The sequence below is a fragment of the Dendrobium catenatum genome, unplaced genomic scaffold (genome assembly GCF_001605985.2).
Source record: "Dendrobium catenatum unplaced genomic scaffold, ASM160598v2 fragScaff_scaffold_981, whole genome shotgun sequence".
Lineage (NCBI taxonomy): Eukaryota > Viridiplantae > Streptophyta > Magnoliopsida > Asparagales > Orchidaceae > Dendrobium > Dendrobium catenatum.
Genome location: NW_021319443.1, coordinates 488,525 through 507,869, shown reverse-complemented (window position 1 = coordinate 507,869; position 19,345 = coordinate 488,525). Strand labels below are relative to the sequence as shown.

The 19,345-nt window shown below is 35.4% G+C and overlaps 1 protein-coding gene across 3 annotated transcripts; it reads left to right on the top strand.

Moving 5' to 3' along the window:
* The first annotated feature begins 2,195 nt into the window (after positions 1–2,195).
* On the top strand, positions 2,196–18,112 carry LOC110100613 (GABA transporter 1). 3 transcript variants are annotated; one of them, XM_028697628.1, is made up of 7 exons: positions 2,196–2,409; positions 2,478–2,565; positions 2,646–2,708; positions 4,942–5,039; positions 16,888–17,018; positions 17,222–17,458; positions 17,538–18,112. In XM_028697628.1, exons 1-7 carry the CDS (start codon positions 2,307–2,309, stop codon positions 17,916–17,918), a joined length of 1,101 nt encoding a protein of 366 aa, XP_028553461.1. In that variant the 5' UTR covers positions 2,196–2,306; the 3' UTR covers positions 17,919–18,112. The 3 variants fall into 3 exon arrangements, with proteins under 3 accessions (XP_028553461.1, XP_020683860.1, XP_028553462.1); XM_020828201.2 differs by adding an exon at positions 12,716–12,902 and having other exon boundaries at positions 2,200–2,409; positions 2,478–2,708; XM_028697629.1 differs by lacking the exon at positions 2,196–2,409 and adding an exon at positions 12,716–12,902 and having other exon boundaries at positions 2,476–2,565.
* The last annotated feature ends 1,233 nt before the right edge of the window (positions 18,113–19,345 follow it).

Sequence of the window (19,345 nt, the reverse complement as noted above, 5' to 3'; positions counted from 1 at the left end):
GGAGCTCTTCTTGCCGCCTGAAGACGCCGGAACTTTGCCGGATTTTCAGGAAACGCAGGAATTCTGCACAACTTCCACGTGATGCTGAAATTCTTCCCAATTTTCAACAGAGTTCCCTTCTGACGCTGAAACTCCGCCCAAGTGAAGCCGGAGTTCTCCTTTGCCACCAATAGACGTCGGACTTCTACCCGACGTCGAACCTTCACTCTTCGCCAAGTTTTCTACCCGACACCGGACTTCTACCAGTTGTCGGACTTCGCTGGACGTCTACGCGAAGATGGATTTCTTTCCATTGTTGGACTTCTACTTGACGTTGTCCTTCAGATCTTTGTGGCCCGCCGACTACAGTCTTTCTGACCTCCATCGCCCGCCGACTACGGTCCTCTTGACTTATGTTGCCCGCCGACTACAGTCTTTATGACCTCCGTCGCCCGCCGACTACGGTCCTCCTGGCTTACGTCGCCCGCTGACTACAGTCCTTCCAACCTCCGTTGCCAGCTGACTACGGTCCTCCTGACTTCCGTCGCCCGCCGACTACAGTCCTTCCAACAAAGCAAATATGTCAATAGTAGCTCTTTGTATTTACATCATGTAATGTACTCTATAAGATGTACATCAAGCTAAGGCCTTCTCCCAAGGAAGGGCTTCATTTGTAATCGACTGCAAATAATAGTGGATTCGTTCAAACTGGGCTAGGCCCCATTGTTTTTCCACCCTTTTTTCAGGGGTTTTCCACGTAAAAATCTTGGTGTCTCATAAATGCTAGACCCCCTCTCTTCTCTGATTGCATGCCGGATTTTCGTACAACGCTAAGACGATAAACTTTATATTTCTCTACCGCCGCGAATACTCCTGGACGCAACAAGTATAAATATTATGAGGTGTAAATTGGTATATATGTAATTTTATTTTACAACTTGAGAAAAGGTAAACATAACTTAATTAAAAATTATATTAAACATTATTAATTTTACAACTTGAAACAATTGTGTGTGTGTGTGTGTATTCTTTAAATTTTGGAGATTAAAAATTAATCATGATATATATTGATACGTCAACAAAAATATAGTCTAGATCCAACACGAACCTCGAGGCAAAATCAAATTGGAAACTTCTGAAATTAAATTTGGAATCATTCATACTTTGATTTTAGCAAACTTATAGTGAAATTGTTTGTCTCAAAAATACAAACCCAAGGACACCAAATTCGACACAATCCAAGCTCAAATGGGTCCAAATCAAAGACTCAAAGCACTTTTGGAAAGTTCGAACTACATTTTGGATTACCAAACGTTTATCAAACTTGACATGCTTATAGTCGAATTGAGCGGCTCGACAAACAAATCCAACGAGCCCAAGATCATCAAATTTTGATATCATTAAGAAACTCAAATGTCCGATAAACGCTTTATGATTGGGAAATCAATACGGGCCATCCGATGGAGCACTCCACCGCTCGGTTGCCGACCGCCGTCATACTCCGGCCTAACCACCGTCGCACCGCCGCCCGGCCACCGACCACCACCGAACTTTAGCCTGACCACCGTTGGACCACTACCCAGCCGCCAACCTCAGCCGGACTTCAGCCCGGCCATCGTCGGTCCACCGCCCGGTCGCCGACTGTCGCTGAATTTCCACCCGGCCGTCGTTCACCTTTGGACTTCAGCCAGACCTATGTCGGATCACCGCCGACCGCCTCCAAACTTCCACCTAGCAGCCGAGCATCGTCGGACTTTCACCCAACCTTTATCAAATCATTTCTCGTCAGCTAAACTTTTGTCCGAACACTATTGATCATCCGCCCGACAGCCACCGGACCTTCACCTAACTCTCCAAGCTATTATGATTTGACTGCTCCTAACTGAAGAGACGGGTCAATTTTTGTAATTCACTTAAATTTAGTAGAATCTTTTCATCTAGATAAAATCAAATATAATAATATAAAATGTTAAATTATTAAAATAAAGAAAAAAATTTACGAAAATTTATTTCCCAATTTTGCTCCTTTTACAAATTTTAAGTTATGGGAACTCCGTTTACTAAATTAATTAATGATTAGTCTTCTTCTAAAAACTTTTGAAGAATAAAACACTTTTTAATTAATTAATATAAAAATTTATAAATCTTATTTCAAAGTAGCAAAGTCAAAGTAGCCCTCGTTGACAACTTCACTCCCCAAAATCAATACATTCCTTACAAATAACGCCTTAATCCGCATTCATATTTGCCCAAACTCTCTCTCTCTCCTTTTTCAAAAGCTTTTTCCCATAACCAGTGCGAAAGTATCCCCAAATTGAGCAGAGAGAATGGGAGAGAAAAAGGAAGAAGAAGAACAGAACAAAAATGGCCAAATCCCTTCTCAAGCTCCACAGCTCGACGCCGGAGCGCTCTTTGTACTGCAATCCAAAGGTGATAAATTTAAAAAAAAAATGTCACTTGACGAAAAAACTTTCCTTTATTCATCTTTCTCTCTGCAGGATCATGGCTTCACTGTGGATACCATCTGACGACGTCAATTGTGGCACCGGCGTTACTAAGCTTGCCGCTGGCTCTGTCGGCGTTGGGGTGGGTCGCCGGAGTTATTTTCCTTTTCACGGCGGCTGCTGTTACTTTCTACTCTTATAATCTTATCTCTTTGGTATTAGAGAACCAAGCTCAGCTTGGCCGCCGGCAGCTCCGGTTCAGAGATATGGCTCACCAGATTCTAGGTTCGTATGTACCCTTTTTATTCTCATGGATTAGATTTTGTTTTAGAATAAAAATAAATTAACGAGTATTTTTTCATAAATATGGAATTATAATACCGAATATATTTGTGTTATATTACCATTCATATATTTTTTGGTAATTGCATATATAAAATTGAATAAAAATTATATCAACATATCTTATTGGAATGAGCTGAAAATTTTTTGACATTTTTTTTAGATTGGTGGGCATATTAAAAAACAATATTACATTAATTTAAAAAAAAAAATTCCAACAATTTTTAAGCTCATTCTATACAATTTATTTTAATATTTTTTTATTTCTATTTTTTCCCATAAGACCTAAATTTTAATAATTTACAAAATTTATAACCTCTTACTTTCATTTTTCATAGTGTCATCAAAATATTAAAGTTCATATCGAAGTCCATGTATTTTTTATTTTTATTTTGTAGAAGTCGCGACAGTTTTATCATTAAGAATTCGTTGGGATTTTTTATTGCTTATTAAAGAAGTTTGTTTAATACAAAATTTTTTAATTTTTTACTTAAAAATTATTTTAAAAAATAAGTAAGAAAGTCCTACCAAAATTCTAAGTCTTAATTTGGAATAGCTTTTTTTCTACTTTTTTAAAAAATTAAATAAAAAAGTTAGAAATTTTGTATAAAAAACAATTTAAAAAAAAAAAAATTCAATTGAAGTATAAACATTCAAATATATGAATTTAATAGTAAAAAAAAAATTAGCATATCAGTTAGTTTGATGAATAGTTATATTTTAGATATTATGCATCTAACAATTTTTTCAAATTAAAAAAAAAAAATTATTCAGAGCCCCACATTTATGTGGCCCACCTTCTACCGCATTATTTGACAGCTGTGGCGCATTACAAAGTTGATATAGAATTTTCTATTATGTAAGAAGTAATTGATATAATGTTTAAGGGGTTTTTACATGTATAACATTTAAAACTATCATATTTACCTATTAAACACTTAAAGTTACCTATTTACTAATATACCACCTCAAACCCTTTAACCTAATCAAAAAAACCACTCCGTTCGCTCCCGTCACAGCTCGGCCCTCTCGGCCATCTCCGACCTCGTTCGCCTCTTCACCGAGCTCTTTATAGAATTCATGGCGGAAAAAGCTGGGAATGCTGCTGCCCGCAAGCGGCGGAAGACTGTCAAGCTTGAGGATCTGCGAACTGCCATCACCGGCCACTCGCCAACTGCTGACTTCCTCCTTGACTCCCTTCCCGAGACATCAAAGCCACCGCCTATTCCGACTAGTAAAAAGAACAATTCGGAGAAGCCGCTTCCTCCTGGTACGCGCCGGATAGATGACTTGTTCTCCAAGTCGTCAGAGATAGTGCAATACAGAGCCGCTGATTTCTGTATTTGACTTTGGTCCTGTTGTGGTTCATAAGGTGATATGATGATCAAGCATTTTAATTCTAAGAAAAATCATGTAGCCCCATCTGGCCCTTTAAAGATTTGTCTCCTGGTAGTGTTGATCTATCTTCTATCTTCTCTAATGAGGAAGAGCTCGATTATCTTATTCCATGTCCTATCATTAGCAGTAGACCTCCTGTGTTTCAGTTGACAGTTTGGTAGGCACGGTGAAGAGGCGAACGAGGTCCGGCGGAGTCTGCTGTGACGGGAGCGAAGGAGTGGTTTTTTTGATGAGGTTAAACGTTTTGAGGTGGTATATTAGTAAATAGATAACTTTAGGTGTTTAATAGGTAAATATGATAGTTTTAAGTGTTAAACATGTAAAAATCCCTAAAATTTTTTAAGCAATATTGAATCTCAATTTAAGCATATAAATAGAGCTTAAGTGATGAATCGAAATGTTCCAATCATTTGTGTTACTTTCATACTTTTATGAAATTTAGAGCTTTTTAATCTTATTTTTTTTAGAGCTTATGAACACCAAAATACGATGACTAATCAATAACAAGAAACATAATATATTAATATATAACACCATCAATAATATTCTGGTGAGAATTATAATATAAATCAAAACTAAGATTATACATAACCTAATTAATCCAATATTTACATGAGAAAAAAATATAAAAACTAAAATACCTTTATAAATGTAAGAAAATAACATAGATTTATTTTTTTAGCCCAAAAATAAAATGATATAGTTAATAGTCAAACTGTGTGATAATTTTGAAGGTGAAGATAGAGTTAGATTATGATTATTTATGTGTTGATCGTAGGTTCTACTTGGGGGCGCTATTACATTGGACCAATTCAGTTCTTAGTTTGCTTCGGTGCCGTTGTCGGCAATGTTCTGCTTGGTGGACAAAGCATGAAGGTATTTATGGTTCAATTTAATCGCAATGAGTTTTATAGCTCTTGAGTTTATTTTGAGATAAAACTAAGGATTTGTTTGGAATTTCTTTTTTATTATTTTTAAAGTACTTTTTTTAGTACAAGAAATTTAAAAAGCAAAAATTTAAATTATTATTTGAGTTGGTTTTCATTTGAAACGGATTTATTATTGCTTCTTAAAATAATTTTTTAGTATAAAAACTAAAATTTTTTAATTAGAAAATTGCTTTAAGAAGCAGTAAGAAATTTGTCCCAAATGAAATCTAAATCTAATGATTATGAAATTCATCATAATCCAAATTTATCTTCAAATATTTGATAGGGGGTTTCACAATGATCCCCTTCATTGTCCTTCTATAAATACAATAAAAATATATACAATGCTAAATCAATGATGTATCCTTCATTGATTTTCATGCATTATAATTACAGAATTATTAATAAATAAAAGGAATGATAAAGCCAAGTAAATATGGTCTTAATTTATCAGTGATTCTACCATTTTGTTTTCTTTTATCTTAAGAAATGTTAAAAGAAGAAAATTAGTTCAAATTTGTATGTTTCAAGATAGAAGAGTAAATAAATGTGCTCAAAATTGCAGCATCTGATTCATCTTTTTTATTTCTTATTGTTTGCCTTCATATTAATGAAAAGAAACATCATAAAAAAAAATCCTAACAGTTTATAATTTGTATTAACAATTATGTGTATAACACTAAATCATATGGGGTTACAAAATTAACACAAATGACCTCTATTTACAATAATATCACCACATAAATTACTAGAAAAATCATTTGATCATACATGAATCTCGATGCAGTATTTGAATTAAAAGCTTCCAAAATTAAAATCAGGATCATTTAACCTTCAATTTTGGCAAACTTATATTTGAATTGAATATCTCAATAAGATGAGTCTAATGGTGTCAAAAGTAATCCAATTCAAATCCAAGGAGCCCATATTAAGCAATTGAACTGTGATTAAAAATTTCATGATATTAATTGAATGTTTTCTAATTCTTGTGTGATTATAGTGAAAATCCAAGGCTCGACACAAAGAAGCCATCGACCCAAACTCATTCAATTATGAAGTCATTAAGGCTCTTAAATGCTAAAAGAATGGACTATGCTAAAAAAAATTAGCATAGGTCGTCTTATGTAGTGTTTAGTGATTTAGGTTGAAATTATCAAAGTTTCGCTCAAGAAGACTAAAAATAGACATCTATTATCTACATAATGGAGAACTCAAATCTAGAGGGAGCTTAGAAGTTTGAAGAACTCAATAACTTTACCTGAAAACTAACGTTGACAAACATCGATAGTGATCAATATCGACTGACTATCATTGCTCGACCCTCGTTGTCTGTTTATCATCATCTAACTATCATCGTCCGATCCAACTATCTCTCACCGACTTCATGGCTAACAACATCAACACACATCTTTATTGACTAATATCTCCTTCCGGCTTCATCGCAAACGATATCGACACACATCATCAGCTATACCGCAATAATGTGTATGCATGCTACTGACACTAATGTCGATGCTCACCAATTTATAGCTCATCACTGCTAATAAAGTTTGACACTCACGATCACTTAAGAATTATGCATGCTACATGATTACCTATAAGGCCTATATATGTTGTCAATGCATACTATCACCTATAAAGTTGATGCATGTCATCAACACTAAGGCAAACAACCACCGACTTTGTCCCTTGCCATTGCACACAATGTTGAAGCATGAAATCACCAATAAAATCGATGCTCTACGTTGACACTAGCTTTGACTCCTAACATTAAAACCCAAATTTATAATGGATTTAATAATTTCTAGTCTCCTCTCTTCAAAGAAGAACGATTGAGCAAACCACAAATGATATCCTTCAACTTTCACCATAAAGTCCATCATTTCTAATTTATGTTTACTATATTGTATCAACATCTTTCATAATTTTAAGGAATATCATCATTTGTAATTGAAGAATTATACTGGTGAAATCATTTTAATTAGGCTATGCCCCATAATTTTTTATCATTCTCAATTTTCCACATAAAAATTATATCTCTTGCAATTTTCTTTTTTATCTTTGTGCATTTTGTATCTTTATATAAAGCTTAGACATTAAAATCTCCCTCCCTCTCTAGGATTATGAATATTCTAGCAAACAACAATTTGGCGTCCCTTGCAAGAAATATTCTTAACATAATGTAAATACTTATTCAATGGATGGAAACCAAATCCTCAATTAAGAATAACAAAATTCAACCTATGAGAGTTTCAGGCCTAAGTTTAGAATATCTTATGTTCAAGAGATAGAAAAGAATCAAGCTTAAATTCTTCAACTCTTAGAGGAGGCTATACATTTAAGAGCAATACCATACCATGATTGAGTTCTCCTACCACAACATTAATAGTAGGCTAGAGCCAACCAATTTGATGACACCCATACAATGCCCCGCCATCATCATGCTAAAATTTCTCCTCCACAACAACCTTATTAGAATCTCTTGGATACTACCAGTTCAACCAATCTTTCTTATATTATTTTACATACTTTTAATTTTTTTAATACACTACAAGAAAAACACACATTACCGACGGCCCAGATTCGCCGAAAAATGAGTAATTCAGTCAAAAAAATATTCATTTCCAGCGGAAATTTAGTCGACGGTAAAATGAATGTTAGAAACTTTATTCCGGCGGAATTTTTTCGCAAGAAACATTTTCGATGGAATTATCGATGAAATTCTGGTGGAATTGTTCAATAATATTCGTCGTTTGTGAAGCACTTATTTCGATGATTTTTTCTGATGAAAAGACGATACATTTTCATCATATATCCATTTTTCAGCAGAAAATTTGTCATAAATATGTACCAAAAATTAAAAAAAAAAAGCACTCCTTGACATGTTTTCTACAACACAACAAACCTAAATAAAAAATATACACATAACATATTCATATTCAAACATTGAATATAAAGATATGCTGCATACATGTAATAACAGATTTATTCATAACATTTTATTGAACATTCATAAAATAGTTTTAAATTTAAACATAAAGTCCAGTAATAATCCAACAACTGAAATGTTCATAAATAAAATGTCCTAACATATAAATGAAATATCCAGTAATTAAATTAATCAGAATCGATCTGTCTCCTCTGTTAATATTGCATGCTTTCCACTGAAATGCTCCCTCAGTTTTTGTAACTCATCCAACAACTGATTTTGCTGCATTTGCATCTACATGTCATCTTGTGATTTTCTAACTTGATCTAGCTTGGCTATAAGGGTTACTACCTGTTGTTCATACAACAACTCTTAGCTTCTTATTGAGAAGCTAGAGCCACTAGATGTTTTCCCCCCGTATGCGTACGCTTGCGAGCCTAAACCATAAACCTAGTCTTTCTGCATTTCACCTACTACTTGTGACCAAGTGTGATAATTAAAATAATATGTTTATCCCCCATAAGATCCCTCACCTGCTCCGACCTAGCTCTCTTGAATCATATATACTCATAAGAATTATGTTATATGTCGGGTTGGTTTCCTTAAGCAGTATAACGAATTGATTAAAATATTCACAAGAGATATTATATTCTATCTTGATGTTTAACATCTTCATAATAATAAATAACTCTAAGTGAGTAATGCACCCCTTCCATATTAGTTGTTGTGCATCATATAACATATCATAAAAAAAATATGTGCCTCCTTATTTGGCGATTCATCTGTATATTGTTCAAATTATGCCGCCAGTTGCCAAGTCTTTAAGAGGTAAGATATTTTCTTCATCAGCTATATTAGAACTTAAAGATGGGCTGCATCGAGAATTGAAATGTGGCTCATACTCACCATGTGAAGTCTAATACCAATATTTGGGCATGAACCCTCTGTGATATATATATCAACAATTATGTCATCTGGTGTGAGGTACACTTCATTTTTATGTTTAGAACAAGAGCATAAAAAATTTTCATCTAAGATGAAAAGTCTGAATAAAAAATTCACCTCATTAATAAATTCATCTGTTAATGTCTTTCATCCTTGTGTCAATCGGTTATATATCCAACTTCTTTAATTTATAATATCCATAATATGAAGAATTTATCATATATATAATATGAAGATATTAGATATTAGAGTAACAACTATTAAAGAAAAATAAATTTAATTCAAATTGATTTATAAAGCAGATGGTGTTATTTCACACAAGTGCCCGGTCAATAAAACATTTGGCAGTCTCTCGGTGCCTCTTTTATTTAGGGGAAATTTAAGGAGTATTAACTTGCATTCCACGTCATGAAAAATGTGCATGGTCGGTGTTGGCTAACATCGTGGTCATAGTCTTCAGTCCTATCACACCAAGAAAGGTGTGCATAGATCTTTAAAGGGGCACTTGTATAAAAATGTAGAGATATTTTCAAGTATTTTTAGGTCTACCTCTACCTTTCTTAACATAAGCCAAATATAATACCTCTAATCTCCTAACTAGGTCATCGGGTATATGCTTCTTCAACCTTTTCATGTATATGCTCATTTCGTATCTTGTCTCTAAGAGTAAAGCCACTCATGCACATTCTCATCTCTTCAAACACAACTAAATGTTATGCTTCTCTTTTAATGACCAACATTTTACACCATAAAGCATTGCATGTCTCACCACATCTTATAGAATTTTCCATAAAGTTTGAGAAGAAATTTTTATAACACAATAAGAACAATGCAGTCCTCCACTTTAACCATCCAACTTAAATTCTACTAATAGATTCTACATTTATTTCACCATCAACTCCCTCTTTAGTCTTATCAACAAGAAGAATGCCATTAACAAAATGCATACATGATGGTACAATCTCTTCCGAATGTCTACCTAGAAAAACCATGACCAAAGCAAATAGAATTGGGGTAACATAGATCAAATTATGGAGGTTCGGCAACTGAGGCAACAAACAATGGCGACAGAGCAATGTACACAAAAAGCGATGGAGGCAACATTCGGTGTGAGGTAATCACGCGACCAGGAGCAAAGCAAAATGATCAGGAGTGAAATGAGAAGAAGGAAGACAACTGCATAAGGAAAATAGGGCTTTTACTAATGGTAATTCGGGTGGATTTTGTGCCAAAAATGTTTTCGGAGGCATTTCCATGAAAATATTTTGTCGGGTTTAAGTAAGCTGATAGATTTTCCATAGGATGTCCCGTCAGTAATTTCTGGTGCATTTTCAGCCCGAAGTTATCGCCAATTTTAAAAAGATTTGCCAGCAAGTTTTTCGATGGAAAATCCCCGCTAAGTTACTGGCGGAATAACTGTTGGTTACATCGCTGCTTCTACTAGCAGCTATACTTTCGCTGGTATACCTAGGTTTTCCTGTAATGATAGCCTTGGTAGATTTAAATTAACACACATTATTCACTATTGTTTTCATGAGATAAATTTTGATACTCCTTTTAATGTCACAAGAGATAAATTTTGATACCTTATTCAGGAGGCTTTCCTTTTAAGATATAGGAATCATCTTACTATTCACTATTGTTTTCAGGAGTCTTTGTTCTAATTGATATAATTGTCTTGCATTATATTCCAAATTATCTTACATATCCAACATATCATACAAAAGAATTAAAATGTAGTATCTATCTTTGGGAGATAAATAAAATTATACTATTTTTAAAAAAGTTCTCTTTTTATTAATACAATTAATTTTTTTTAAAGTCGTCATATGGGCAAATGATAGATAGAGTCTCTACTTTAAATCCTAGAATGCATGCTATAAGAAAACATTGATGGAAGCTAGTAGCGAATGTGATTCTCACTAGAAAGTCTTTTTAAGAGTAAGTGGTTGATAGAGTCTTAATTCATAAAAAAGATCTTAAAAATCTAAATCCTCAGAAGGCATAAATTTTGTAAAATTTCAAAAGGCTAAAGTCTCATATGGCACATATTCTTTGAAAAACTTCAGAAGGTTAAAGCTTTTGAATGTACATATTCTCCAAAGATTTTATAAGGCTAAAGCCTTAGAAGATGAGTTTTTCAAAAAACTTACAAAGCTAAAGCTTAATGTATATGTTCTCTAAAAAATCTTAGAAGAGTAAAATCTTTAAGGGTATGATTTGTTTAAGAAATCATAAAAGGCTAAAACTTCACAAGGTACATGTTCTTAAAAAAAATCTCAGAAAATTAAAACCTTTGAAGGTATGGATTCTTCAAAAAATCTAAAAAGTTAAAGTCTCAAAATATATGGGTTCTTAAAAAATCTCAAAGGGATAAAATCTAATAAGGTATATATTCTTTAAAACATCTCAAAAAGTTAAAACCTTAGAAGGTATATGTTATCGAAAAAATTTCAAAAGGCTAAGACTTTATAATATATAGGTTTTCAAAAAAATCTTGAACACTAAAGCTTTGAAAGTGTAGATTCTCTATAAATCTCTAAAGACTAAAGTCTAAGGATGCATGAGTTCCTTAAAAAATAATAGAAATTTATTGTTGTTGAAAGTATGGATTATCTATAAATATCTAAAGACTATTGTTGTCTGATCATTATCATCTAACTGCAAATTTTTTACTGCATTCACTCAATTAATGTTACTCAACTAAAATATTATGACTAGAGTCGCTTGACAACATCCGGCCATCGTCACTTGACTACTATTTTGTAAGGACTTCATCACAAACAACGTCAACACATGTCATCACTTATAAGACTTATGCATATCATTGTAACCAATGTTGATAGATACAAATTTTAATGCAAGTTGTTGTCAATAATATTGATTCATATCATCGCCTATATGGTTGATGCACAAAGGTTATGTAAGTCATCGCTTATAAGACTAATGCACATCAACACTTATAAGGTTGATGCATGCCACCAACATCAAGATTGATGTCCGCTGATATTATGCTTATCATTACTCAGAACTTCATTGAACGTCATCACGAATAAAGTTGATGCATGTTGTCTACACTAGTTCCAACTCTTGGCATCAAAATTATATTTATGCTGGACTTCTTGGACTCCAATATCTTCTCCTCAAATAAATCACAAACAATCTCTTGAATATAATTTTAATGCCTTAATGCACTTACAACTTCCATCCCTAGAATACATTCTTCATAGCTCATGTGCACTACATTGTATTTACACCTTTTGCAATTATCGAAGATGAAATCATTTGTAACTAACGATGTACATATATGAAATTATTTAAATTAGGCCGTCTCATGATTTTTCTCACAAAAGTTCTATCTCTTACAGTAGTCTTTTATCTATATATATGTGATGAATTTTTTGTACAAAACTAAAATATTAAATTATCCTTCTATCATGAATATTTTATTATGCAACATCACCCATATCTCAAAGAATGCAATAAAATAGCAACTCATAATTTTTATTTCCATTGAATTTTCAACAAATTGGTGCTGGATTCATAAATATACTGTCTTATGTATGTAGTTTTTTAATTTAGGTCGATACAAATTGACATGATAAAAAGCAAAAGAGTGGCTACATCTCTTAGGACTATATATATATATATATATGAATTTATTAGTTCATTTTATTAGAGAATGTTAACATACATAAATTAAAGACATTAAATGATTGATTAATATTGTTTAACTTTTGTTTTTGCAGTCTATATACTTGATCGAGAAACCCGATGGAACAATAAAGCTCTACGAATTTGTGGCAATATTTGGGGCCTTTATGCTAATTTTGGCGCAGCTCCCATCATTTCATTCTCTTAGGCACATTAATCTAATTTCTCTCTTCCTTTGCTTATCCTATAGTGCTTGTGCTACTGCAGGATCTGTCTATATTGGTGAGTTGTTACTTATGCATAGCTACGTTTTAATATATTAAATATTTTTAATATTTTAGTTATATGACATTGGACCGGAGGGGGCTCGACGAATCCACGTCGACGATCCGGTGGCGGTCGCCGGACACCACTCCAAGAACTCCTTCTTGGAGCAAGAACCACCACCTAAGAATAATATTTGGATACAGAAATTCACAAGAGTAAAACTCTAATTTTATTAATCTCCAAAATCTCCCCTAATACAAGACACTCGCCTATATTTATAGACTTCAAGTAGCCACATAATAGGCTACACAAGAGATAGAGCTACACCAATTACTAATAAGAAAATACAATTTATTTATATGGACGCTCCTGTGTCATTCTACCGGAGTAGAAGGGAACTTCGAGCTCATAGAATGAGATCCGGTTGGCCACAATAAGGAGGCGGGTTTGGTTGGCTAAACCGGTTTGGATAATTCCACCCGGTGTCATTCGCTCTGTCTTGGAGAGACTTACATATAAGCTGGAGTCGATAACAAACGAGATAGCTAACAAACTTATTTGGCATCTTTAGTAGCTCATCCAAACAACACTCTTCACGAGTTGAATTGAATTGGACATAAAATGGATCAACTATGCACATATCGGTATCCACAGAGATTGCCTCCAATAATTTGGTTTCGAAATGTGTAATGGTACCAAGGTAGTTTTCGTGGTCAAGTTTGGTCATACTAATTTCGCTATCAATGACGTTGAGTGTATTTGTTGTTTTATCAGGACTAATATGAATGACTAACTCCAACGGTGCATCCACCTTGCTCTCGTCATTATCATATATGGGTTGATCAAGATCAAGAACTCCATCGAACATGTCATCATCTTACATGTTGTACACAAGCTCATCGTAGAGAGGCAAATACGACAATTTCGACAACGGATTTTCAAATTCTTTGAAGCTGAACTCGATCAAGGGTGGCGTGGAAGAGATCTTATTATCTGAAATGATATCATCACCGTCTTCGGTTCTTAAGGATTTTGTTGAAACGATAGATCTTGAATTCTTCGTGGCAGCATACTTGCCATGGACGCCATTAAAGTCTGGGGAAAGGGGGCTCAAATTTTTGCTTCGTTATATTCTTGACAATCGTAGTTTGAGTCGTGCCATTTCTTTCAGAAGATCTTCAATTTCAGCTTCTTGAAGTGGTCGTTGAAGATTCCAGCGAGATGACATTTTGCTAGACTATTCTTGGCTTGCACAGAATGTCTTCTTTGAGGCTTCTTGATACCGCTTGATCTTCGGGCAAGAAAACTTCTTCTAGACGGAAACAACTCCAGCAAGAATCATCAATATTGTGTAATGCCTTTGTATGTAGAAGGGTACAAGATTCATACAACTACTTGCTGAAGATAGGCGCCTTGTAGCCCTCAGCAGGTTAGACAACAGTTTGGCAGCAGGAGTCTTGTTCCTGCACTATAGGATTAGCACGACAACTCACGGGTTGGAGTTGAACGTGAAGACGGCTGGTTGTGGGGCGCAAGATTGGTCAGACTAAGATATGATTGGAGAAGCCTGGGCCGGAAGATGCTCCACCTGGGATGATCGGCCTAACAGCTTGGAAGAGACGAATATGCCAATTTGGAAGGTTGTAATCAGCTCAACAACAGGCTGATATCTTGTTTTCCTTCACCGAATTAACAACATCTGCTTTGATTTCCACAAAATGTTGTTGCAAAAGAGAAAGAACTGCTTCAAGGAAGAGATAGGACGCAATAAGAGGATGTTATTTCCCTCATGGGAACGCCAGCATCTTGCCGGCTCTGATACCAAATGACACCGGACCGGAGGGGGCTCGATAAATCCATGTCGACGATCCAGTGGCGATCGCCGGACACCACTCCAAGAACTCCTTCTTGGAGCAAGAACCACCACCTAAGAATGCTAGGCCGATCGTCCCAGGTGGAGCATCTTGTTTCTAATCTTCAAGAATCTATTCAAGAGAGCAAGTTCGCTTGCTTGGCTGGTGTAATCAACGACTGCACAATCGAGGAGTATACAGAGATGATCTGAATGCGAGATCTCAGCAGGGAGGGCGGTAATGTCAAAACATTGAAGAAGGGAAATCGTTGAGTACTTCTTTCTCGTCTTGTTGCTTTGACCCACACAACACCAATTTGCGGGCAACATGCTTCTGCTCAACCGCGCCTGATCAAGAACCATCTGTCGGTTATTCTTCCCGGAGCCACGTCGACCAAGCCCCGTCTGAAGCCTTCTTTGTCGTCGCCCAGGTGCTTCGTCGAATCACCCGACCCGATCGGCCCCGTATGCGGTGATCTTGCTGCCTTCGGCCTGCTTCAGCTCGCGGACAACTTCCGCGTTCTTGCCTTCACATGCAGGTGCTGACGTTGCCCACGAAATGGCACCTCTCCCAATAACAGAGATCAATCCCAACGTTCCCTGGCAAGGTTCATGCGCAAAGGCAGGATGAAGCTTTGCCTCTCTCTTGTCCACTCTTATTGATACCTGATGTGTTCTTGAAGCTGTTGTCTTGAAGTCCACCTTGGATGGAATGGCTAATGTCATGCGAACATGATCTGAGGGGACGCCTATTGTTTGAAACAACTCTCTCTATTCTAGGAAGTGGACCTTCAGGAAAAAGATCGTGATGCTTTGATACCAAATGACACCGGACCGGATGGGGCTTGACGAATCCACGTCGATGATCCGGTGACGGTCGCCGGACACCACTCCAAGAACTCCTTCTTGGAGCAAGAATCCACCATCTAAGATTAAATCTTAGGATACAGGAATCAAAAGCAAAAAGACAAAAGCCTTCATTTTCTTTATTCTCTAAAATCTGCCTCATTACACTTAATGGATGTGTATTTATAGACAAACCATAGCAACCTACTAGGCTACACACAACATAGGTAAACACTAATCCTATGTAACCATATAAACTACCAAATGGATTAAAGTATCATGAAGTTAAATAATTAATGGCTCAGCTCCGGCGTCATTATATATATAAAAATTTGTCTTTATATGTCCACTAGTATTTATAATTAGTCAAATATCCTCAATATTTATTAATTTAAAAAAAAAATACAAGATTTTATCCTCATCATTATTAATTTCTTTCAAAATAGATAGGGCTGCAAGCGAACCAAACGTTCGACGAGTTACTCGTTGCTCGGTTTGATTAAAGCCCGTTTGTGATTGTTTAACTAATTAAACAAACAAATTTGAACAACATTTTTAATACTCGATCCTTAAATAAACAAGCTTTAACATTGATGTGTTCAGTTCATTTATGTTTACGAACAACATTATTTGAATCTAGTGAACAAGCTCGACATTAAGCTCGATTCCTGTTTGATTCAGAACTCGTGAATAAGCTCGATAAAAACTCGAATAATTGATAAATATACATAATATAAATATTTTAATTTATTGTAACATCGTGATATAATTATTTTTAATTGATAAATTCCAAAGTAATTATATATTATAATATATGTTGTAGTTTTAATTTCCTTACAATTGCTAATTTATCATATTACATCGTCAGATATTGTTCATTTGATGGCTTAAGAATACTCTTTAGATTTGTTCATGAACAAGCTTGTCTGATAATTTAAAAAAATTCGTTAAATATGCTCAAGAACAGAGATCATTAAGGCTTATTTGTTTAAAGCTCGATAAGCATTAAATAAATCGAACATGAACTGAACATAAACCAAACTTGAATATTATTAATTTAAACGAATCAAATATGAACACAAACAATAAAGTTAAACACGAACCAAACTTGAACAAGCTAATAATAAAAGAACTCAAACATGAACACTCACATACTCGATTCGGTTCAGTTCATTTGACGCCCTAGTTATAAGTATATATATGCTACAATTAATAATATTTAAAATATTAATATTAAGCTAACATGATTGGATATTTCAAATAAAATTTTGTATTTATGGAAGAATTAAAAATAATATGCAGGACAGTCTTCTGATGCCCCGCATAGGGATTACTCTCTTCCTAGTGATGAACAAGACCTAGTATTTGGTGTATTCAATGCAATTGCTATTATTGCCACGAGTTACGGAAATGGAATTATTCCAGAAATTCAAGTAAGTTTTTTTGTAAAGGAATTCTTAATTAAATTTAATTAAGATAAATTACATAATTATCATATTTACTCAATCATCACCTTCTGATAACAATAAAAAAAGTGTTATGGATGATCTCATCATCATCCGCTTTCCGATCTGCTAACTTTGTTAAACTCGTGACAACGAGAGCTACGATGCATTGTGAAAATGTCAAACTACAGGCAACAGTCGCTCCGCCGGTGCAAGGCAAAATGTTCAAGGGGCTTTGTCTCTGCTACGCGGTGGCGGTGGCGACCTTCTTCAGCGTTGCTGTCTCCGGCTACTGGGTGTTCGGAAACCTAGCCAAGGGTACAATCCTCTCCAACTTCATCTCCGGAAATGGAAGACCTTTAGTGCCTAAATGGTTCCTCCTGATGGCTAACATCTTCACAATCCTCCAACTCTCCGCCGTTGCAGTTGTAAGTAAAAATCAAATCAGATCAATTCATTTAGAGCTATTAGATCCAACTTATATATCTACTTGTTTTGTTGTTGTAGGTATACTTGCAGCCAACGAACGAATTGCTAGAAGGGATTTTTGCCGATCCGCACAAGGGTCAGTACTCGGTTCGTAATGTGTTTCCGAGAATAGTTTTCCGGTCGATTTCAGTGGGGATGGCGACAGCGATCGCAGCGATGCTTCCCTTTTTCGGTGACATTAATGCAGTGATCGGAGCCTTCGGATTCTTACCTCTTGACTTTGTAGTGCCGGCAGTGCTCTATAACATCACTTTCCGGCCGTCGATGAGAGGGGCTGTTTTCTGGGCTAATGTTGTGATAGCTGTGGTTTTCTCTGTATTTGCGGTTTTGGCATCTATTGCAGCCGTGAGGCAGATACTGTTGGATGCGAAGAACTATAAGCTGTTTGCAAATGTCTGATGAGTATGACCTGGACAAGGAGAGGAAGGAGAAGCTCCAATTTTCATTCAAGTTTTCTTCTGGCTGATTCCCTCTGTGCTTTAATTTGTAAGGCCTCATTCAATGATTTAAATATAGTTTTCTATTGTTATTGTCACTTGTATTGAATAACAAAATATGCTTAATAAAATATATTGATCACTATTACTTGATTACATAGTTGAACTTACTAGTTTTTGTTGTCGTCGTCGTCGGCATCCCAATTGATTGGAGGTTTATTAGCTGAGCGATGATAATTTGGGGCCGCCATTGATGACTTTGAGGCTCCTTCTATTGAATGCTAACTTCGTACCTGTTATCATAATGTGATTATGATGCTGACCTTTATGCACACCTAACAGAGGTAAGGGCAATTGAAGTTTCTAATATAATATGGCAAATTAAGAGCTAGAATTATTGTATAACAGTGGTGAATCTTAAATATGTTGATTGTCTTTTAGGGAGCAATCTGTTAGACCTAGACCGGTTCATGTCTATGCCTGCCGGTCCTAAGGGGGAGGCAGACAAGAGAGAGGGGCGGCAGCAATGGTGGGCCCCATGACCTAAATTAAACAAGGTTTGGGAGGGAAAATTTGAATGAGGGGCTATTTAGGGATTAATTAATTTTCCTTTTGCTTTAATTAGTATTTCTTGTTAGGGTTTGAAGTTTATCTTGAATTTGAAATCAGATTTGGGATCTAGGGTTTTCTTTTGGGCTCTAGGCTTGGCCAGAGATTTGTAGAGATATTTCTTCCTCTCGAATTGAAGAAATTTGTATTGCTTGTTGTTTTCTTGCAACTACTAGCGGAATACTTCATTTTCTATCAGTTTTCCTCTATTTTTTCCAAAAAACTTGCTATATTTTGTTGTTTTTCTGCTGTAAACATCAATTTTACTAACTGTTTTCACCAATTGTGGTTAGGTTTGCTTGCGAACTCAATTATTTCCCTTAGGGTTACTTGCGAACTCAAGTATTTTCTAACAAATTGGTATTAGAGCACGTCAATCTAAGGGATATCAATGGTTGGAAGAAAAGTTGAAGTATTGGAGGGAGAAATTGGTCAACTAAAGACATATTTTGAGGAAAAAACACCTGATTTTCAGAATCAATTTGCTTCTATCCATAAAAAGATGGATGGAAGGTTCGCCACCTTGGAGGACATGATGAAAAAGATACTTGATGAAAAACAAAATCCGGCGACATCAAAAGCAAGGGAGACCACCAGCGGCCATGCCAGTGGAGGAAATTCGAACCCGTTGAGGGGGAGGGAGAATCCATAAGTGGAGATCCTTGAGGGAGATGATGGAATGCCTCCTCTATAATCATTTTCTAAGGAGGGGATGAGTTTGGGCTATGAAATGCAGGGTGCTGAATTCGTTGGGAGAATGGGAGATTTCTACCGCCGAGG